Source organism: Solea solea, chromosome 2, assembly GCF_958295425.1.
Source record: "Solea solea chromosome 2, fSolSol10.1, whole genome shotgun sequence".
NCBI classification, from domain to species: domain Eukaryota; kingdom Metazoa; phylum Chordata; class Actinopteri; order Pleuronectiformes; family Soleidae; genus Solea; species Solea solea.
The window spans coordinates 16,415,137-16,438,851 of record NC_081135.1 but is presented as its reverse complement, the minus strand read 5'-3'; the positions used below and the strand labels follow the sequence as shown (position 1 = coordinate 16,438,851).

General features: G+C 38.8%; 2 protein-coding genes across 11 annotated transcripts in view; one reads left to right on the top strand and one right to left on the bottom strand.

Annotated features, from left to right (window-relative positions):
- Positions 1 to 3,832, bottom strand: part of atp11a (ATPase phospholipid transporting 11A) — a 69,902-nt gene extending 66,070 nt beyond the window's left edge. For 5 of the 9 annotated variants that reach the window (XM_058617218.1, XM_058617274.1, XM_058617289.1 and 2 more), the window contains exon 1: positions 3,407 to 3,831. In XM_058617218.1, the coding sequence (XP_058473201.1) occupies positions 3,407 to 3,451 (45 nt within the window). In that variant the 5' untranslated portion in view covers positions 3,452 to 3,831. Of the gene's footprint in view, positions 1 to 3,406 lie in introns of all 9 variants that reach the window. The other 4 variants (XM_058617212.1, XM_058617228.1, XM_058617246.1 and 1 more) reach the window with 1 other exon arrangement.
- Positions 3,833 to 6,850: 3,018 nt separating this feature from the next.
- The window catches only part of tubgcp3 (tubulin gamma complex component 3), a 38,321-nt gene continuing 21,456 nt past the window's right edge, over positions 6,851 to 23,715 (top strand). For both annotated transcript variants that reach the window (XM_058617301.1, XM_058617309.1), the window contains exons 1-7: positions 6,851 to 7,024; positions 7,775 to 7,882; positions 15,984 to 16,051; positions 16,150 to 16,227; positions 17,099 to 17,307; positions 21,047 to 21,213; positions 21,512 to 21,624. In XM_058617301.1, coding sequence (XP_058473284.1) covers positions 6,949 to 7,024; positions 7,775 to 7,882; positions 15,984 to 16,051; positions 16,150 to 16,227; positions 17,099 to 17,307; positions 21,047 to 21,213; positions 21,512 to 21,624 — 819 coding nt within the window. In that variant the 5' untranslated portion in view covers positions 6,851 to 6,948. The remainder of the gene's footprint in view (positions 7,025 to 7,774; positions 7,883 to 15,983; positions 16,052 to 16,149; positions 16,228 to 17,098; positions 17,308 to 21,046; positions 21,214 to 21,511; positions 21,625 to 23,715) is intronic.

Below are 23,715 nucleotides of genomic sequence, written 5' to 3'. Positions count from 1 at the left end.
TTGTCCACAGGTGTTCTCATGAATTATTGACAACCACACAACGCTAAGAAGTTCATGTGATCCGCTGCCAGCAGCATCACCTGGCTACTACAGTATTCCACCTCCCTACTTACTTACCCGCGTGAAGTAACAGTAACAATATTCACTCAACAACACAGCCACTATTCACTCACTTTCTGTGCTTATTCTTCCCTTTGTGTCAATTCGAGCAAACAACAGGTCGAACGGAAGCAGCAGGAGATCAGTGATTGGCTTAAATTTGAGAGTAAATTGGATTAAGTGGTAGGAGAAGGTGGAGTGTACACTGGTAACCCTTTAATTCACTGTGTGAGGGGAGGAAGCCAAGCAGAGGGAGACAGGAGGAGCAGCATTTCCTGTCCAGGAATCCAGATTAGTCAGCAGCAGAGGAATGTGGCCTAGCTGCTTCAGCACACCGTCATATGAATACACACACAATACCTTCACTTTACACTGCAACTGCTTACTCTAGATTAAATGATTCACATTCAAGACAGAAGAACATACCAATATCACAGATTTTAACATAATATAAGTGAAAGGGAATTGGGCTCGTAACTGGAGGGTTGCCAGTTCAAATCCTTACATGTCAGGTTGTAGCTATATCTATGTTCACATGGATACAAGTACTTGGAATAAAATCATATAAGAAAATAATATTAATATGTAATGTAAACAGTGGCCCTGCAATGGACTGGCGAACTGTCCAGGGTGTACCACCTATCGCCCCATGTCAGTTGAGATTGGCACAGCACCCCCGGCAACCCTCTGGTGGAGGATAAAGCGGGAGATAATGGATGTATGGATGTAATGTAAACATGTCACTCTGAAAACCCTGATGTAATACAGCCCATTTGGAAACAAATTTCATTCAGAACGAGAGGGCTGGTACATATGCCGACCATCATTCAGATACCATGTACTTTTGCTAATGAAATAGCAAAAAAAACATGCTGTGCCACGCCGAGGCGAGTCGCACTGGTGGAAACATGCCAAAAGCTATTTCTATACTTTAACTTGAGTACATATTTAGACCAGTAGTTTTACTTGTACTTAAGTAAACTTCTATCAAAATAGTGGTTCTTTTACTTGTGTACAATATTTCAATACTCTTTCCACCTCTGCCGTTTTGTTACTACTGAAGAAGATGACAACATGGCAGGAGCAGGAGCAAAAAATGGTCAGGAGGGGACACAATTTGTGCAATCTGGATTTTTACATATATTGGTGGGGACCCACCGTCCACACGCAAACCTACGTCCTTGTGCAATGTGCTTTGAGAGGAGAGCGAGAGTGAGTGAGCGGATTTTACGAGCATCAGTGAACACAATCAGTGAATCACACCCAAGCAGAAATATCGTTGTGAGTCACAGAGGATATGAAAGAGAGAGAGCGAGCGCAGGTGGTGTGCACTCTCGTAACCACACCTATGCCCTTGTTCATGTTGCCAGATTCTTACAATATAAATTTGCATTTATTGACAAAAACAAGAACTTTTCATGGATGTCACTGAGAATGGCACTATTGCCCCAGAATTACACTGCAGCCCGTAGCGGGTGCTGCCCAAGGTGCCGCCCGAGGCATACAGCTGGACCAATTATGAATCTTTTTGTAAGTACTATTTATGTACACACCCACATTTATATACATAGGGCCCAAAAAATACCAGAATTCCCCTTTAAAAAGAACTTGTTGATGGTTGAAAGACTAGGAACACTAACTTGTTCAAACAAGTCCATGAGAAACTGAAGGAGAGTGAGAGATGTGCTCTCTCTGAGTGCTTCAAAGCTGTGGTTTCTGGTATTGACTGATAATTCATAAAAAGGCCAGGTATTGACAGAGAGATAAATGCTCCAAGCCCTAATTTTTAGCAGTCATCATTATCTCCATATCCAGGTTTCTAATCAATTTACCCTAAACCATTTGTTTAAAGCATTTATCCAAATCAATTACAGCAGCACTCCTCCTCAGCCTCCCACATCCCATCAATGGGAGGCCTCCAGTTTGTTTCTGACACATGGAAACGAGTGTAGGTGAATATGCATAGGATTTTTATCATATAGGTATTTTGTCCACATAGAAACGGCATTTTGAGAGCCCTGAAACGGTATTTTTTTTTCAAACGTGTTCTGAAAAACAAAACACTACCCTTGCAATTCCTGTGATTTTATACATTGTAATGTGTATAACTTGTTTTTTGGTGTGGCGTTACAGTGCTATTTATAGGCATGGCATATGTACTGCAGCGTTTTGACTCGTTTTGGGCGGCTTTGTGTAGATAGAGACATGTCCAGAAACAAATGCTGTGTTTATGGGAAACTTGTTAATGTTAATGAATGTTAATGTGAATATTAATGTTTTGTTACATTTCCATGTGGATATGGTATATGGCTCCATTTCAGTTCCCGCACAACAGGGATTTATCTAATCAGCCATTTGCAACAGTTGGGAGGCTGTGTCTAAGCCTCAGCTGAGCATGGAGCCTGGGTATAAACCTAACTATCTCTCATGTGAGCCGGCCTCGCTCTGTCTGGATTATTGTCAAAGACATTAGTGGAGCCTAATGCAACCCACAGCCATATAGGCCCCATGCTCCACTACTGCCCATTGATTTGACTAGCTGGGAGAAAACAACTGGATTACATAATTCATTTGTAATGACGGTGAACTGGAAGAAGCAGCATAATAAATGAAAGTGAGGGTAATCAGTTCAGGTTTTTTTCCCCCTAGATCACTTTATCTGATGGGAAACATGTGATATAGAGCTGCCAAAAATAACTGACTCTAAAACGGATATTTTTTCTACGAATGAAACATCTTTTATGTCACGTGTTTCTCTGACTGGAAAACAGCAGCATGTTTACATGTGCAAAATGTCTTCATTCCGAAATATTGCAACAAAGAGCTCTTGAGCTCTTTATGGAAATCAGCCCTTTAAACCGTTACTAAACCAAACGGATTATGTATTAAAATTCTAACTTTTTTGTCCCTTGTTTTTTGTTTGTATTTAATTGTATGGTATACTAGATTATATCAAAAAAAGTAATTTACGCTTTTCATTTCCATTCAAAAGTTAAGGATGTGAATAAAAATGACATGTAGGTATATATAATTCTAAGATTGGTAGTGGTTTAAATTAAATCTTGCCACGTTTAAGTGTTGTAAAGAAAAATATGACTTTTATTTCAAAGAACTGGGAAAATACACTTTGTTTCCCAGTGAGCTTTCCCGCGAACGTGTATGTTTGGGTGGAATCTGAAACCAACTGAACACACACATATGTATATATATATGCATGTATACACATACATGTATGTGTGTGTATAAAGCGTGTATGTGGACGGATTTTGACCGTTACAAGACATTCATTGTGTAAAAGAAAACTCACATATCTGCTGATGAGGGTCCGCAGAGTGCTTAAGTCCATCCCCATCCTGTTCCTCTTTCTTTCCTCTCCTTCCTCACTTGTCTTGTCTCGTGGAGGATTAGCTGCGTTTTAAATCTCCTCCTTTGGCCATGACTGTCTCTGTCCACTCGTGTTCGTAGATTTAAAAACACTGTGTTGTTTGTAAACAAGGTCCTCAAGCTGAGAGAGAGTGTCGTCACTGCTGGAGTTCGACAGCAGTTTTCAGGACGTTCACGCAGGTAGAGACAAGTGCGCTCCTCCTCCTCCCTCTCTCTCTCTCTCTCTCTCCCTCTCTCGCTCTCTCTCTCGCTCTGTCTCTCCGCCTCCCACGCGCTCTCCTGCGCGTTCACCAATAATCCTCTTGTCTCGCGCCGCAGGCCGAAAGAGCTTTTCATTCGACTACGTCACAGGGAGCCAGGTGGTAGTCTTGACTGGAAGTGAACGCAAGCCCATTCTGTAGTTTTTGTGGGCGTAAATGTAGGCGTGGATTTATGCAAGTGAGACATTCTGCACACATGGTCGTGGAAGTGGTTTTTTTAGGGCCCCCAAGAGAATTTTCCCAACCTTTTAGGTAAGATTTATGTCAATGTGTTCACATTCATAAACAGGCATACAATGTTGTGATTAATTTCCCAAACATCTCTTGGAAATCATTTGTTCACCAATTCAAAAAAAACAAAAACAAAAAAACTTTCAAAGGTCATGTTTCAAGCAATATTACTGTAGAAATACGGAGAAAATCCAGGGTTAATTCTCACCAGTGTTCAATACAAATAAAAAAATAATATTTGACAAACTTTTAATGAAAACCTTTCTTTCTATCTTGGAAATGATACACTAGTAATAATTAACATTTGATTGTTCTGCATTAAGATCTCTTGAAACTTGACCTTTGAAAGTTTTTAGTTGCAGTTTAAAAGAGCAAATTAATGTAGCAACTAGTTTACAGCCACATCTGTAAAACATAATATTATTTTGAAATTGTAATCTTCACTCACAAATGCAATGTGACACAAACACTGGCTAATTGCAACCTATCCTTTCATAGACACCAGGAAACATTGGGGCAACTAAACAGTGGAAAAATCGAGCACTGGCAAGTTGTGACCCTGTGCTGCAAGAGCTGATCAAACCGCTTGAGAGGTCAGTTAAATACCTCAGCCCCATCTTCCAGAACAAGCTCTTATATATTTTGTCACAGTGTGTATGTGGCAAAATTAAAGCTGTTCTCTGCAGTGAAATCATCCTTTGATGTGGTTTATGCAGACTATCAGATCAGGTTTTGTATGGTGCTGTTTTTTTTTTTTAAATTATCGCTGCTCACTTCAGTCTCATTGTGCTCTATGGATTTCATATTATTATAAGGTTTCTTGCCTATTTATCAAGTAGGAGTGCTGTTGTGAAGTTATTGCACAAAGAATGCCCTTTTCTCACAGTCAGTGGTCATTTCAGCACTAGGCTGAACAGCTCCACTTCTCTGGATTATGTATTGTTTTCACAGCACTCTGGCCCGAGTGGGCAAGATATTGATTCTTCTTTCTGGCCTCCTCAGAATACGTTTGTAAAGTGGTTTCTACACATATCTGTAATTTTCCAATACTTAAAGTGGTTCCCAAAGTCTGGGTCAGATTACGTGACATAAAACTAAGTTTTAATTAATTCACCAATCATCTCTTGAAAATTATTTATTTATCAGAACATATGTCTGTAAATAATTTGTGACATTATGCACAAATTTGCTCTTGTGACAGTTAATATTGTAATTTGAGTCACGATTGTCATTATTAAAAGTGGGTGACCATATATGAAGTTTGGGAAACACTGATTTAAATTGCAACCGAAAATACATATACAGCATATACTAATCAACAATGTGGGTTTTACTGCGACCTATTCTAGTGGAAAGGTAGAGAGGAGAGGTCAAAAGGGGAAGCGATCAGAACCATGGACTGCGCTTGGTCAGAGTGCTGAGAGGTGAAAACAATACATGAGCCAGAGAAGAGGAGCTGTTCACCCTAGTGCTGAAATGAACACTGACTGTGACAAAAAGGCATTTGTTTGTGCAATAACTTAACAACAGCACTCCTACTTGATAAATAGGCAAGCAATCTTATAATAATATGAAGTCCATAGAGCACAATGAGACTGAAGTGAGCAGCGATAATAAAAAACAGCACCATACAAAAACTGATCTCATAGACAGTCTGCATAAACCACACCAAATGATGATTTTACTGCAGAGAACGGCTTTATTTTTGCCATATATAGGTCATACACACACACACTGCGACAAAATGTATAAGAGCTTGTTCTGGACGGTGGGGCTTAGGTATTTAACTGCTGTGCATCAATGGTGCCATGGAGTTTCCACTGTTCATACACCACAGGCTCCAACATGTGACTGAGAGGACTTGGAGTTGAATTTTCATTGACAGGTGCCCCAATCTTTCACTCCCTTCACCCTTGCATTACTATTGAGGGGTGGAACAAACGCACAGCATAAATTATAAATCCCAGGCCTGGCTCTCCCCGTGGGCTCCCATCCGCACGGGTGCACCTGCTGTACCGCCTATAGTTACGCCATTGGCTCACTGTTCATTACCTGTAATTTTCTATTGTAATATAGTAATAAATATGGCAACTATGATGTTTTTTATTCGGCCCCCTCTAAATATCTAACTAGTCAAGGACAATTAAAAACATGCAGAAATATGCTCTTACACTCTATTCAATCAATCAATCATTCACACCTGACTTATTTTATTCACTCAAGAAAATGCAATTATGTAAATTATATCAACATAAATCTAAGACTATCACAATGATAATTAGTAACCAGTTTGTAAAAGTTGAGGGTCTGTTGAGGTCAAATAAGATGAACCGTCAGAACTATGATCTTTCGTACCCTGTTTCCAGGGGGAACTATTTTCAATCATTTGTCCATAGTCCATTTCCTGGAGACGCTTTTCGGCGGGTTCTGTTGGCGAACTAGCATCAAAGTCACCAAAGTAACAACACCATGTCCGGTTGTAATTTTCACAATAAAACACCTACTATGGCGAGATTGACCGCATCTTCTTTCTTTAAAAAGAAGAACTGTTTGTAAAATTCATGTAGAAAGATTTAAATTAGTAAAAGTGTGTTTTTATTTTGTTTTGTATAGCATTTCAAGGTCCAATGTCAAAGAATTACCACCTAATTACTACCTACTCCCCTTTTGGTAATTACACAACATAAGCGCTATCTAACTACAGTGTAGTAGTGAATGGTAAGTAGTAAATGATCTCACATTGTAGGCCCTTAAAATAAAATTCTTCATTGGCATTTTCTAGTGACTACTACATTACGTTTGCAACATATGTACGCTTTTATTTTGAAGGAAATGTGCCAATGCCCGCTATGATAGTCTTCCTGGTCCCTGCCAGCTTGATTTTACTTGTCAAAATGGCGTTGCTCATCGTAGGGAACTGGAGTTAGTTACATTATTCAGTAACATAGTCATTTCCTCTTCGGCCACGGACAGTATGGCGACACTGGATCAGAAATCCCCCAATGTTCTTCTCCAGAGCCTCTGCTGCAGAATCACAGGGAAAAGCGAAGGTACATCAGCAAACGTTAGCATGCTCCGCGCCACTCCACCTCTCTGAAATGCAAGCTATCCTCATTCAAATATTCTTATATGTCTGATCTCCTCGTATTAGCATTACTACGTGTCTTGCTCTTGAAGTAAATACATTTCCCAGTATCTATGCCAAATTCGGCGTTTATCAATTACAACTGCCTACTTTAATGTGATCAATTATTAAAATGTAGTTATGTTAGCATGGCACAACCCGGTGTGTTTTAGTGATGGAGTGTATTAGAAAACTTGTCTCTTTATAACACGCCAAAACGAATGCCTTGTTATGCATTTTTATACAAAAAAAAATAATTGGCTCAAATGAGATTGTTTGTAAAGCCAAACGGGATGTTTTTGGTGAATGTTTCATGTTAGCTGCGCAGGATAACGGGGCTGGGTACGCATTGCTGTCAGTCAATGAGCTCCGATGATGTATGTGCTCACATCGCTCATCAACTGTTCCTCCTTAAGAGATTAATAAAGTCGTCTGTCTCTAGCTTTGCGTCAGCCATAGCTATTAGCTCTGTTGACACCTAGCTGCCATGCTGGCCAGTATGTTGATATGGATGTGGGATGCACTTCCATCCTCCCAGCTGCAGGCCTCTGGATGAAGGGATCTCGGAAGATGTTATTATGCTTGATCAGAAATTGTGGAAAATTCTTTCTTTTACATAACTAAACATAATTTATGTGTCAGTATCAGTTATTTTACCTGTTGTTCTGTTCTTCAGCTGAAGTTGCCCATCAATTCCAGTATGCAGTGCGAGTCATTGGCAGTAACTATGCCCCCACCATTGAACGGGATGAATTTCTGGTGTCAGAGAAGATCAAGAAAGAACGTGAGTAACATTCAGACCTACATACTGACATTGTAGTCACACTGTAGGTTACAAAGCTACTGCATCAGAAGAAACTGGGTCATCTATGTAGTAGAAATGTGAAATAATTTTTGGAGTTGGTGCCCTCTTGACCAAGAAAAGGCAGAACATTTATTTTCAGCTCATGTGGATGAATGACAACTTCCAGAATGCACTGCACTTGCTGCCCTGCAAGGCTACTCCTAACACAGTTGTGTAAACACACAAATCCCTGTGAGGAATCAGTTGGCAAATACAATACGGACTTGTAAATTACTCGCGTTTCTTTTTTCTCAATATGGTGCTAAATTGCTTTGTACCGGGATGTGCAATTAAAACAAGGAGCGGACAAGCAGTAAGTGTCCATCATTTGCCGGTCAGAGATTCAGAGCTGTTCAAACACCAGACATTATCAGCTGTCAACCACCCGACATTTTGAGAGGACACTGACATGGAAACGCAGGGGGTTTGCGGTCTCCATTTCCAGCAGGAAGATGTCACTTAGAGGTAAGACTGTTGCTAATACTCCTCCTATTTCTGCTCATACTGTATACAATGTGATATACATGTACTTCTCAGCAGTCAAGCAGCAAAGTTCTAAAAGTAACGTTTGAAAGACAATTATATATAAGTTATTATAATTAGTTGTTAGCAAAGTAAAACCACCTTCTTTTCACTTGAGAATAATTTCAATGTTATGTTTTTAATGTTCATGTTTGTTCAAGAAGAAGTCAAAATATCTTCACGTGAAGGCCATTTTCAGTGTGTGCTAACATCTAAAGTTATTTACAGTCTATATAGACAGGTGATGGTCAATGTGACATGCCATGTTTCAGTGCAGAATACTGCTGCTACACCTTTTATGGTAGATGACACAAAGATGCAGTGGTGCAGGGAACATAAATATAAAAAGCACCAAAATAATAATGGAAAATTATTCAACATTGTGATAAAATAAATAATTATCAAACTTGACTCTTGAGGCTACAGAGGCCTCAAGCTATAACCATGGAACCACTGGCTTTCCGAAGGCCTTGGCATGGTGGTGATCCACTTGTATACAAAGAATCATGAGGGAAAAAATAACTTTAACATGTGGCACACAGAAAATGGTCTGTCATTTTTTTTCCATCCCTGTACACAAACAAACACCATCCTCCAGACTTCTCCAGCCTTTCCCCCATTCACACCTCATGGTCTCTCACGCTTGACCCCCCTCACAGAGCTTGCATCCTTATGTGAATTGTTCATTCATTTCATGAACGAAGGAATGAACAATTCACACTAATAAACAAACATACTAGTGAGAATAGTTGCCCTTATACACTTGATTATTTTAACCAAATCCTAATGACAATGTTTTAATTTTTCATTCTTTCTCCCCTTCTCTTTTTAATTGCACACAGGGCTACTAGAGGCTGTTTACAGTGCACTTCTGAAGTACCTGCACAAATGCCAGGCATTCTCATTCCAGGGAATGAAGTCGTATCACTTCCACTTCCGAGTTCCAATGTAAATGGAACGCAGCTTTACTTCACCAGCTTAGCAGAATGGAGCACTAATTCCATGTATGCAGCCGTTCCGTTCAAATATTGAAAAATACCATGGTGTAAACAGTGTTCTCAATTCCTGGAAAACTGTTGAAATTAGAAAAAAACGTTTTCCAGGCCTGGAAATGGTTGGGAATACAGATGTCACAATTAACCATGATCGTAAAAGTCACACTATTGGCATATTTCCACCGGCTCTACTCGCCTCGCCATGGCACGGCACGGTTTAAGTAGCATTTCCACTAGCACAGTACCTGGTACCAGGTACTATTTTTACTACCTGCTCCGGCTAAGTTCTAAAACAGTGCTGAGTAGTTACTATGTGATGATTGGTCAGACTGCCAGTCACGAACTGGCCAGAGTGCCGTCACAGAAAGAGACGTCCCACACAAATCAAGCTGTACAGCGCCAAACTGTATATCGGTTAAAACTACTTAACAATCCTAAAGCCGTGGGCTAATCTCCAACAACTACCAGGGAAATCTCTATATTTAACAGAGGAGTCTGGTGTATTTAGGGACAGCACCACCAATGGCGACAGCATCACAGACCCTGCCGCTGTAGTCTGTGGAGAAGGAGTCTGTACTACAGAGCCGTGTGGACAGAAATCACGCCGAACAGTGCCAAACTGTAGATCAGCATTTAACAATCCTTAAAACCTGAGTTAGTCTCCAACAACTACCAGGAGCCTGGTGTAAAGTCACTAGTCATTTGTTTGTGTGTGTATCACGTATACAAAGAAGTCACCGCACTTTCACGCAGCCGTGCAGTGATGACTCTGCCCACGTTGAGCAGATACTTTTCATTGCAGTGGAGATGCAGCCTAAACCGTGCCGTATCGTGCCATGCCGTGGCAAGGCGAGTAGAGCCAGTGGAAATACGCCATAAGATAACCACAAGAATTTGATAAATAGTGAGAATCTAGCAAGATTGGAGTAGTGGAAAATCATTTGCGACAGGAGTCGCATTGTGTGTGTTTGTGTGCCCAGTGTATCACACATATTTAGCTTACCTGGCAAGTGAAAGAGCTGGAAAATGAAAAAAAAGAGGGAAGTAGTATCAATTACACCAAATAAACGCAGTCCACAGTGTGTGACCTTTCGGCTATTTAAAGAAATTACCAGGGTGTCCTAATTCACGATGGGCATCTGATCTGCAGAGCCTGCACCCACGGGAAGGCTGCTGCTAAAGGTGGCAACATATCCAACATGTCCCAACACCCAAATGTGTATGCCCACATCAAGGTAAAAACTAAATTGGTTAAATGTTACAGTTCAACATGCAGTATATCACCATCAGTTATAGGCTATCCAACTGTTGGCCTGTTTAAAAATGTTATAAGTGTCAAGTAAATCTTAATAGTGCATCAGATTAAGTCCATATACCACAGCAATCTTTCACTTGGTGATACAAGCACCAAACTTGGTATGAATATTGTCCAGGACCTTCTCTGTAAAAAAAAACCCCAAAACAAACCTGGTAGCCACCTGAAAATACAAGATGGCAGCCATTTTTCAATATGTCCGACACATGATCTTTTGAAAGTCTCAACTTTCAAAAATGTATTGTTTTACAAGAAAATAGTGATATCAAAGCACAACCAGGGCACCAGGTGACATCACTGCTGTTGAACTGAGCATGGGGATCAGTGTTGACGAGTAGTCTACCTAACGTAGTTGTAGTGCAGTCTTATTCTTCGATGTATCCGAGGACTGACATTGTATTTGATGTCTACCTGGCAGCTAGCCTCAAGGCTGAAACACGTTCCAAACAAGGGAAAGGCAGCACATGCAGAGTGACAGACAAAACCTAAATGTCACTGAGCTATTTCTGCACTTGGCTGACCAAATTGTGGCATTGTGTTCAAATGGCCTGGTAGTTGTCACCAAAGACGAAAGAGTTCTTTGCAACTAAGACTGCAGTCTTGAAACATTAATACCCTGTAACCATGAAGAGGCTGATACAAGACTCTTCTTGGATGCCAAACATGCCACTGAGCAACAGCACAAGTCTGTGATGATCATGGCCTGTGACACTTATATTCTCACAGTGGCAGTCTGTCACATCCCTACAGAAAAGTGGCCTTGAGCAGCCGTAGATAGAGTTTGGCCTGGGTCAGTCTCTCAAATGGTTGCCTATACATGACATGTTAGTGAGTCTTGGTCCAGAAAAATCCAGTGGCATTCTCTTGTTTCACACATTCACTGGGTGTAATATTGTGTCCTCTTTTTGAGGTAAAGGCAAGAAAACTGCCTGGCAGACATGGGATGTTTACCCTGAAGCGTCCCAAGTCTTTGCAAAGCTCAGCCAATATCTAAGTTTGTCATCATAATGTATGGCAAAAACAGTACTGCAAATGGTGTTGATGATGCTAGATTTGATCTGTTTGTTCACAAGCAGAGGTCTTATGATGCCATTCCACCAACAAAGGCATCCCTATTACAGCACGTGAAGCATTCCTCCTGCCAAGCTGCATGCATTTGGGGTCAATCAACTACCTCTCAAATGCCAGCACCATGTCCTAAGGACTGGGGATGGCAAAAGCAAGGTGACACTTGGCAGATATTATGGACCACATTGCACCCATTGCGGAGAGTTGCCAGCAGCTCACAAAATGTTGCTGTAAAACAGAATATCGTGGAAGGTGCAAATGTTATTGTTAAAGCCTCAAATGCACTTCATTATGTAGTTGCAACTGTGAGGATTAAAAGTAAAGCATGAACGACCTCTATGAAACCTCATGTACATTAGCTTGTAATGCAAATTTGATTTATTTGGCTTAATCAACTTAAATTAATAATTTTGTGACTTGATTGGCTTATATCTTCAGAAATAATACATTTGGTTTTTGGGTGCAGAAATGAATTCTCCATGATGGAAACAGTCTGAGTCTGTCTGACCTCAAGATGCAACTCAAAACTGTCAAAATGTAGATTGGCTTTAGTGTACGTCAACATCCAAAGTCAAAATGGATCTCCAAAGAACATCCAAAGACCATCTTGGATTTTCAGGCGACTACCAGGCTTTTCTGAAAGAGTAGGGTCAAGACATTATTCATGAAACATTTGGTGCTTGTATCATCAAGTAAAAGATTCTTACAGTAATCTGCAGCAATAGAAGCCTTTTAAATTACTGGAACAAAGAAAGTAAGTGAATAAAACATTTTAAAATTAAAAAATGCTCAGTGTTTTCTTCCATGGTGTAAATAATCATGACACTAAATCTGACATTGTGACATCTGTCATTTGGTGTTGTGATGAATGAATGAATGAAAGTGAATGTTTTGGAAAAGTTTTGAATTAATGCAATAATAAATATATCAGATATACAATTCCAAGTTGCTCCAAGCTCTAATAGGATGCTAATTTGCAGAAATGCCCGGCAAGTGTGTTTTTGTCATGTGTGGCTTTCGAATGACGAATAGAAATGGCTCAAAAGAAAGAGGGAGTCAACTGTGGATGATGACTAAATACCAAATCCATGTTAATTTAACCGATATAGGGCTAGCTTACAGGAAATAGTTAGGCTGGCTTATTGAAAACGAGGAAGATACCTTTAACACAGTCAGTAGAGTCCTGGAAGTTGGGTAAAATATTGTGTAAAAGTTTTGGTAATGAATTGGTAAAAATGTTTGGGAACCCTGTATACATTTTTTGGTCTTACAGCCCAGCACTAATATTCTCTAGTACATTACACTGTTGAATCTTTGTGGCCTACACCACTGTTTGACTCTGAGGTTTTTGTATGTCCCCCCTGTGTGCACTTTAATAAAAGCCCAGGTTGAAGCTGGCACCATTAGAGGGAAAACATTGATCTAAGCTAAAACAAAAATAGTGCAGCACTTACTGTACAGAATGTTTTATTTATCCCCGGTTTTTAAGGTGGACATTTTCAAAGACGACAGAGTCGCCATAAAAATAACGATTTGGATAACTGGAAATACCATTTGACATTCAGCTCCAGCCATCAACTCAACTGGTAGTTAGAGATGTAACAGTATGATAATTTAATGTCACGGTAATAGTGACCAAAATTATCACGGTTAATGGTATACTGCGGTATTGCTAAAATGTGTTGAAAACGTCGAAAAGACTGATAAATTAAGATTTACTGTATATTTTAAGATGTGTTATATATCAGCAGCATCCAAATCCAAAACATTAACAAAACACTGCAAAATAAATATTAAATACCGTAAACAAAACTGTGAAACGTTAATAATAATAATCACAGTAAAAAAAACTTGCATAAGTTATTCAAATGTGCAAATAAAAACAACAGTCATCATGTTCAAGTTAGTTTTAATGTAAAAATAAGTAATAAGTAAATATATGTATGTATGTATGTGTATATATGTATGTATGTATGTATGTATGTGTATATATGTATGTGTACATATATATATATATATATATATATATATATATATATATATATATATATATATATATATATATATATATATATATATATATATATAAACAAAAACAAATCCAATGAACAGCACAGTGTGTGTGTTCTCTCCCTCACTCATCAAAAAATGTTAGCATATTCCATGTAGGGATCTATTAGGGGAGACAATGAGTCGCTGGCACTGAACAGTCTCGGAGGTTGAATTTGTTGGACCAGCAGACCCTCTCTGGGGGAAAAAAAAGGCTCGCTTAATACTAAAGGTGCAACCAACAGATCTCAAAACTCACATTTGAGATCACATCACTTTTTTTGAGAAACAGGTTGGATCCCTTATTTCTACATAGGCTTTTATCACATTCACCATACTTTTATTGCAGGTATTCTATATTTCAAGTGTAACTTGCACATTGACTGTCTCTCTCTCTCTCTCTGTCTGCTCGTCTGTCACTAGACTCGGTCAATCTGATGTGACTAACTGTAATATATTAATACTATATATTTTGTGACATGAGACAAGATATGGTCTTAGATTTTGGATATTGTCATATCATGATAAGGTATCTGTGATTATTTTTATATACTGATTAAAAAAATACATGAAATTTACAAATGTCTATTTATGACTTTAAGACCTAATTTTAATAATTATTTGTGTTAAAACAATGTCTTATTATTATTATTATTATTATATTTTCTAAATTCCACGGTCAAATTGAACACATTAACTTAAATCCTTAAATAATACACATACAATTCAGACACATTCTCATCAATTATTACAGTACTGTATCAAACCTAACAATACAGCTATGCAGTCTGCTGACATTAACAGGGTGCAAGTAAAAACTTACTTATACCTTTTCAATCCTGGCCAAATGCCTCTCCTAATGACCACAATTAAATATAAATGTGAAATACAGAAGCGATGCCTAACACCTTCAAGCATCTCCACCTTAAACAAAACAAAGTTGTGAATGAATTGAAATGTATTTGAATGAATTACGGATCATGGAAAATAGGTCTACACAGTATAGTAATAATAGTATTGTTTTCTAATTGATCTGGGCTTTTGTTGATATATATTAATGACTTTCTATATTCTTTACAGTGTATAAAATAATCTGGAGCACACTGGGCACATTTTCCTTTTTTGTTTTTGTGTGATTTATGTACAGTCATGGACAGAACTTAATTTCATTTGTTGAATATTGTGTCCGTTGATATAATCGTTAAGCAACCAATCAAAACAATTAATGAGTTATAACTCAGACAATCAAAATCACATTTTTAAGGGATATCAGCTAAATATCGATATATCATTAAAAAAAAGAAATATCGCCCAAACCTAATGCTATGGTTCTTCACATTTTTGTAACAACCTTTGGTAAGCAGTTTTTCTCACTGCTTGTTGTCTGAGTTGCTTGGTGAAGTTGTATGTTCCAGGGCTGACTTCTTTTGAGCCCATCTTGGCTGAAATAATTAAAAAAAGTTAAGTTTAAGTTTTGTAAAGAAATAATCTCTTCATTGTAGACTAGATAGCACATTGTTCTTCTGATTCAGAACACATAAAACTGCTTTACATGATCACATAAACTATAACATGGGTATGGTGCATATGAACAAAGATTAACACTGAGAAACTCTGCATCCGTAAATACAGCCAAACGTTTGAGCGTTTCCCCTCAGGCATCTTTGCAGAAGGCTCACTCTTGCTCAGTGGTGCAACAAGCCAAACACTGGCATCGCAAGTAACGCCGGAACACTAGGAGGGGGTAGTATAAATAGTCAGGGATTTGGTCACCGAAATTTGCATTGTTATTCGGTCTGGTTACTACCATTTATGTTGGCACTGGTGCTATTTGGTACAGAGTTTCAGAACCCATCCCAAGTTATAGCAGAATTTGACCATGGGGATATAAGCTAAAAAATATTGTTTTTAAGATATATTGTCTAGCCTATAAATCATGGATTTATATTGCAATATATACAGTACAGTATATCATTATTGAATAACAGAAGAAAAAATGATATTGTGATTTCTTTTTTCCTACATCACCCAGCCCTATGTTCAATGGATAAAGTAGATTGTCCAGCTTACAGATTGTGTCTTGATGTTGCAGTGCTGAAGCAGAGGAGAGAAGCTGATGCTGCACTGTTCTCTGAATTGCACAGAAAACTTCAGACACAGGTCAGTTCTGTTTATGTTTCTTGCATAACTATGGTACTGTTTGTTAAATAATGACAGATTGTTGTTAAGGTGATGGGATGTTGTTTCCTCTTTAACAGGGGGTTTTGAAGCATCGCTGGTCTATTCTCTACCTGCTGCTCAGCCTCTCCGAAGACCCTCGTAAACCTTCCAGCAGGGTGAGGGGTAAAACGCAGTTGGTGTGAAGTCCAAATGCTACCTGTGTTGCTTAATATATTTATATAATTTATTAGATTATTCATATTTCTGCTATACATATTTCAGGTTAAATTTTCTCTTTGTTTTTTTCTGATATTTAATAGGGATGAACTGATCGCATACTGATCAAAATCCCTGGATCGGATATCGGACAGATAAAAATGTAAAATCCGATACAAAATGACATGACATGACATGTAATACAGTCCAAAAATCCTATATATTGCATGCTTCACTATGAATAGTCTGTAAAAAAGTACTGTAAATAAATGTCAGTAACAGTATTTCTTCATGAGTCATGTTTTGGGCTGTATTTTTTATGGGAGAAGAATATTTGTTACACAGTTGAAGAATTATGTCTTGAAATGGGTAGCACAAATGTGATAATGGCTTCATAGTACAGCACAGTATCACTTTTTTGTATATATATAATATAACAAACTCAAGTGTCTACTGATATTATATACTGATATTAGTCGGAAACAGTCATTTTAGACTTTTTTAAACTGTGAAGATATGAAACATGAAATATTAATATTTTTCGCCATTCACAATTATTAAGATATTAGAAATTCACCATAATTCACTTATTATAAGTGCTTTTTATGATAAAAAAATAACTGATATTGTCCCATCACTAACACAGAGATGCGTTTTAACTGATGGAGCAAAAGGCTGAGCAAAGACTGAAGCACAACAGCTACACTATACATAAACTGAAACACTAGGAATGTTTTGATGACAAACACACAATGGCGCTTTAACAAAATAGGTGTAAGATTGAGTCACTTGACACCCTGACACTCTTCACTGTCCCCCTGTCTTTTCCAGGTTGGCAACTATGGGGCTCTCTTTGCCCAGGCCCTCCCCAGGGACTCCCACTCTACCCCATTCTACTGCACCCGGCCCCAGAGCCTGGCGCTGGGCTATGGGGACAGAAGTGGTGGGTTGACGGCCAGTGTTGGAACCAGTGGAATCTCCAGTCTGGGAGTGTACACACTAAACGGACCCTCACCAACGCCACAGTCGTTGCTGGCCGGGTGAGAATTTTCATTTATAAATCCCACACACAACACTATTTTCTTTCTCAGGTTGTAATCATTGCATTTAATCTACTGTTTTTAAGCTGTTTTACCCTGAAAGCTGCTGTTTTGTTTTTGTTCTCGTAAAAAAAACACTTGGTGCGAGATTAAAGTAACATCAATTATCACAAACCTCCAACCTGACATCCTTTAAATCTGTTTTACGAGGCATCCAAAGGCCATTTAATTCCATTTGTCCATATTAATAATGCAGGAGACCTTCATTTGCAAAAGACCATTGAGCTGTTCAGGCTCCCCTTTGAATTGTGAAAGGCCACGTCCTCACTCCAAACTTTAAAAAGGTCTGATAGTGTCGTTGATCATGTTGAGAGGAGTCATGATCACAGATGTGTATGTGGGTTTACGTATACATCGCTAGTCACTGAAGGCACTATTAAATAGGGCTGCAACAATTAATCGATTACTAAGTGAATCGTCAACTATCGGTTTGAGTGTTTGTTTTTTTTAGTCATTATCACGATTTAGCTTCCTAAAAGTAAATATTTTCTGGTTTCTTTGTTCCATGTAACAAAGAAATCATTAAAACTGAATAATTTTGGATATCGGCAAAAACATTAAAACCCCTGATATGAGTAATAACTAAAACAGTTGGGAGAATAAGCTGCTACCTTCTTGACATCCTAGTATCCTGCTAGTACCCTTTCCAACTATACAGTAATTTCTTGTTTATTTATTTTGCACAACAATGAAGAAAAAAAGTATGCAAACACAAGAGACTAAATTACCTCTGCAGTTGGGTGAAGGGAAAATATTGTAGCTTCCTGTGTTGGCTGAAATGCAAAGACTTATGGGTATTCTGTTTGTGTGGCAGTTATGGTTCAGAGAATGGATTCACAAACAAGCTGATGTGTAACTGGAATAAAACCGCTTCAAATGAAGAACTGCACCACCTAGCATGCTTTGGGGACTATTCCCAGTCTGATTGGTCATTCCAGAGCGGCATTAGATCGTCCATCAATTTGAGTCCTAGGCATTTGAGTCCTTTTGAAACACTAATGGAGTGATTGACACGCATTTGAAGACTAGAGCCTGGTTCTGTTGGTTCAGAGAATTAAAACCATGTATCAACCACCGAAATTGCCCAATGTAACTGAAAACGCTGCAGAGTCAGTGAGTAATCTTTACGCTCCAGAGTGCACAGAGAGCATCAAGTCACAAGCAAATTTTTCTTTGCAAATATAATTACTGTGATATACGTGAAGGTTGTAAATATTGTGTAATGGGAACATTGTAAATATTATAAGTAGTTCATTGTGGATTGTTCAGGTTATTCTTGCTATTATTGTTATTATTATTGTTACAGTTTTTATTATGTTTGCAATTTTCAGTAAATCTATTCATGTTAGACACAAATATAATAATTGTGTTATTGGTTTTATTTGAATAGGGTAATGTATGATATGTGGGTAGTTTTTTTTATTTTTTTTATTCAAAACAAGTTTTTTTTAGACCAATAGTTTAATAATATGGTACCTAAGAAATCTCAAATGGTGCCAAACTGTGCCAAACTGTGCAAAACTTTGCCAAAGTAGAAGACGCATAGGCATGTCTTTAATACCTCAAACCTCTGTCATTTTACTCTGCTTCACTCCAGCAGCATCAGAGTTTGCACAACTATCAATTTGTTATGTGACTTCCTTAAGTTTTTAATCTCCTACTGCATATTTTAAAGGTGATATTTACTTTAAAATGCAATCTTTTTTTAGACTTAATTTAGGCTGGGTTCCATCTGCATTTACTCTGACACATTGGCATCTACACTGAAACTGAATCTCACAAGTGTTATCTTTATTTTGATACCAATATAATTCACATAGAGCTTGTAACTGCAGTGATATACTCTATTTAGTTCGGGCATGTCATTTTCGAGCAGGGACCCCAAAAAGAGGGTCAGGGAAGAAGAGGTCTCCTTCAAATACTAAATAGTGCAATGGCAGATCAGAGAGTACTAGGGCACTAGAGTATGATGATATGATGCCGAAGGCTGCACTTAATTCAAACAGGATAAATATAGTTAGGAGTCTAGAGTCGGCAGCCATCAGAAAATCGTTTGTGAGTTCCAGATCCAGGCAGTCTCAGTGCTGTGAAGGGGATGGAAACCACACTGGAATGTTTCAAACAAAATGTCAGAGAGGTGTGTCTGAACTTGAGCTGCAACTACTCTTTCAAGATTTTTTTTAAAGAAATGGTAGGAAAATTGGTTTTGGTTGGTTGGAAATTGCAGAGGTTATTGGGGTCAGTGCCATGCTTTTTAAGTAAAGGGGTTATTGCAGCTGTTTTGAAAGATGGAACAAGACCAGAATTGAGAAATGTTAGCAGTTATTAAAGAGGACAGAGAAGGAAGACAGGCTTTGACCAGGTGAGTAGCAAGTGGATCAAGCTGACCGATAGGTCTTCATTTTTGAATTATACCAACAGATATCGGCAGCAATTGGGAGTGAAAACAAGAAAATGGAGAAAAGATGTCATGATTGGAGGCTGGGTAGATTTTGGTGTCAAAAAAGCTCATGAGGGTGTTGAGCAGATGGTGGAGTGAGGTGGGAGAATATCATGTTGTCGCAGGATGGTGTTTACAGTGGACAGCCTGACCAGGTTGGCAAAATATGCAGTGAGTGGCTGCCTCCATACAAACACTGCTACTTAGAAGCACATCTGTAATTTTTTTCCACAGTAAATGTACAGTAAATATATACAGTACATAGACATATATATATGTGTATGTATGTATATGTGTATATGTATATATATGTATGTATGTATATATATATATGTATATATATCAGAGGTTGCGCTAGACTTTTTCGTTGTCTGTCATTTTGACATAAATGATAATAATGACATATTCAATTGCATTGTTCATATTGCAGTGGAATATGAACAGTTCACCTGTGGCCTAAATGCACAGTCTTACACCTTCCTCCTGATCCACATGGACTTAAATCGCGTGCCTGCTTGCGCGTAGTTGCGCGTGGTAGGAAATCCCGCAACATGCGCTCCTTCTGCACCAGTGGATCAGCTGCACCGGGCGAGATGCATTGAGTACGGTGTCCAGGTCAGAAATTATGCTCAGATTCTCCGATGGGAATCTTTATTTTGTCGCACAACATTTTTCTAAACCGCCCTCCTCAGCCAGGAGAACTCCCGCTCCCACTGAACTCGCCTAACCTCCTTACTGCCGCTTCCTCGCTCCGCTGAGGCCAAGGGCTGAGTTTGTCCTTCATCTGCATCTATCCCTCTTTTTTCACCTCTTTTATCAACATAGTTTTTAGGGGTGTGAATTGCAATCTGTCAAAATGATGGATAGCTCTCAGATTTTTCGTTATTCGGTTAATGCGACCCCTGATATATATATATATATATATGACAATGGCTAGCCCTACATATGTTGGGTTTTTCCATGGGTTTTTCCGACTTCTCAGCTAGAACACGATACACTCAGGTGTGACATTTCCGACTTCTGATGTAAATGGTACGCAGCATTAGCATGCTTTTATTGGTGTAGCAGTGGAAAGGATTCCCCCTTGAGTTAAAAAAAAAAATGTAGTTTGTCCATGTTTGAAATTCTTTCCAGAATCTCACATCATCTTTGGGAAAAGACTGAATGGCAGCAGGATGTTGGTCACAACTTGTAACTAATTGGAAATGTGTATATGTGTTTTTTCTTTTTCTTTGTTAGGCAACCCCCTCAGTCTGTAGCTCAACCTCTGGGCTCCCGGCTGGCCTGGGCTCTTCCCATTAGCTCCTCCCCTTCATCGGCTTTAGCCCCACTGACCAACCGACTGCCCCTCGGACCTGCAGCTCCCTCCACCAGAGTGGTCCGTCCTCGTCGAGATGGTGACACAGGTGCTGAGTTACAGGAGTAAACCCATAATGTTATTAAGGCTGTAGTCAGTGCAGATTACAGGCTGACCACAACATCATGAGTGTGTTTTGTTGTCTGAGAGTCAAAACGGTCAATCGTTGAGGGCAAATACGACAATGAGACCTTTCTAAAGCCAGACATAGATCAATATAGAGGATGTAGCACATGTACAAATATCTTTACATTCATTATCATCTTACCTCTATATATATCAAGCTGAGAGGACAGTCTGTATTTTTAATGCACAATAAACTCTGTATTTGTCTTCTGTTGGTGTAGGAGAAGTAAGTGAGGCGGCCCTGGTGCGGGACATCCTCTACGTCTTCCAGGGAATTGATGGCAAGTTCATCAAGATGAGTGCCCAAGAGAATTGCTACAAAATAGACAGCAAGGTACCTGATCTATGTGAAGCTTTTAATACACCAGGGCTTGACACTGACTTTTTTCCTAATATCAAAAAATAGAAAAAGCATATTAAAAAAATTGTGTGCGTTCGAGAGCTGGAAGATGAATGAATGATTATGATATGTCACGACTTAAAATCACGTTGAAAAAAATGAGACAGAACCCTGTGCATAAAGTCGTACATTTTTACACACAAAAGCAAGTTAAACACTTACATTGTCGAGCCTTGTACACACGTCATGACTTTAGATCATACACATTGCCCACTTGTTCCATGATTCCGTACGCTGTTTTTGCAACGTGTTTATTAGGATAAGATCTCCAATGTGTTCTGCATTGTGTATCCAATATAAATATATGTGAAAAAATATATGTGGGAAAAAAAAGATGCAAAACTGAACATCATTCAATAAATGATTGCCGTAATAAAGAAATTAAGTATTTCCATACCAATGATCCAATGACCTTATATTGTGGACTGCACGTTTGCAGTCCACGTTTGCAAAAGTGACCATGAACTTGAATGCAGCTTGTTGCTGCTCTTTTAAGGTCATCACACCAGGAATTCCGCATTATTTATATTAGTGCTGGAGTGTGGAATTGCTCTCTGACAAAAAGACATATAATGTAGAAATGTAATTTAAACTATATGTTGGTCTAGCTTTTTTCTCCCTTATAATGACTGCAGTGAGGTTAGTTTGAAAGGACGGATGTTGAATATGAGTGAGTGTGTGGTAGAGATGTAACGATATGAAAATTTAATATCACGGTTATTGCTCCAAATTTATCACGGTTATCAATATTATCACGGTATTGTTGGATGTGTTCAAAAAGTACTGAACACACACAAAAAAAATATATTTTATATTATATGATGATTATTATTATTATTATTATTATTATTAGGGACCGAGCACTCACACAGTGTGCAAGGACCTATTGTAATTGAAGGAATTATTATTATTAATTATCATCTGACTGACTGACTGACGCGCGCACACACACACAGGTCCTCGGATAATAATTAAGTAGCAGTGGTTGTACACAGCATAAAAATAAAATAAAATAAACACAGAAACAAACACATTTTGCTCTGCTACGGTAACGTTAGGTAACACTTAATTTAGGTTTCCTTTATTGAGAAAATAGGAACGTTTTACAGACAAACCATGACATTTCCCACTATTCTGAAATCCCGTTTTTGTTGACTTACATTACACTCGCTGAAAAGTTGTGGGTGGTGGTCACGGAGATGGCTCATCAAATTAGAAGTGTTACCCCCTTCACAGAGTTTTTTTTTTTTTGCATTTTCTGCACAAGGGTTGATTGTCTTCAATTATTTTACCGTCAACATCCTTTAAAAATACAAAATATGCCCCGACTTCGGATCTTGTTTTATTACTGGGGGGGAAATCTCTGGAGCGCAGGTGGCTTCAGCCGTGTTGTCACAGGATAGACAGTGGAAACTGCGCATGCACGGCCGCTTCTGAGTGAGTGCCGTTCAGGAGCTGCTGCTTCTCCAGGAAAAGAGCAGTATCACTGTGAGTTTTTCGGTAATCAGTTGCGGTAATCAATCACGGATTTCACGATAATTGAAATTTGAAACGGTAGTACTAACCGTCGGGAATTTTACCGCGGTTTATCGTCATAGCGGTAATCGTTACATCCCTAGTGTGTGGAATATCCAACTAGAAATTAGCAGTGACGCACCATTTGAGTTTGAGTGCCGTTTCTTTGAATCTTTAAACTAACTCATCATTTTTACTTTACTTGCTACTACTACTAGCCATTAGGAGCTATGGCTGTGAAGCCTCCATGCAGGGCACTTTTCTGTGTCTCCACATGAGGCACCATTGGGGCCAGGGTCTGCCGATGCCGATTCTAAAAAGTCTAAAATGCAGATACTTAAAAAGGGGAAAAATATTTTGGGGGCGGGAATATGTGGAGCTGCCAGACTGAAGCCCGGAAACTCTCCCATATTACTTGATTGAGATGAAGTAATGGTCACCCCATATTCTGGTAGATAACATAATATCAAGGCTATTGTTGTTGATTTTAAATCAATATGAAGCTCTTTG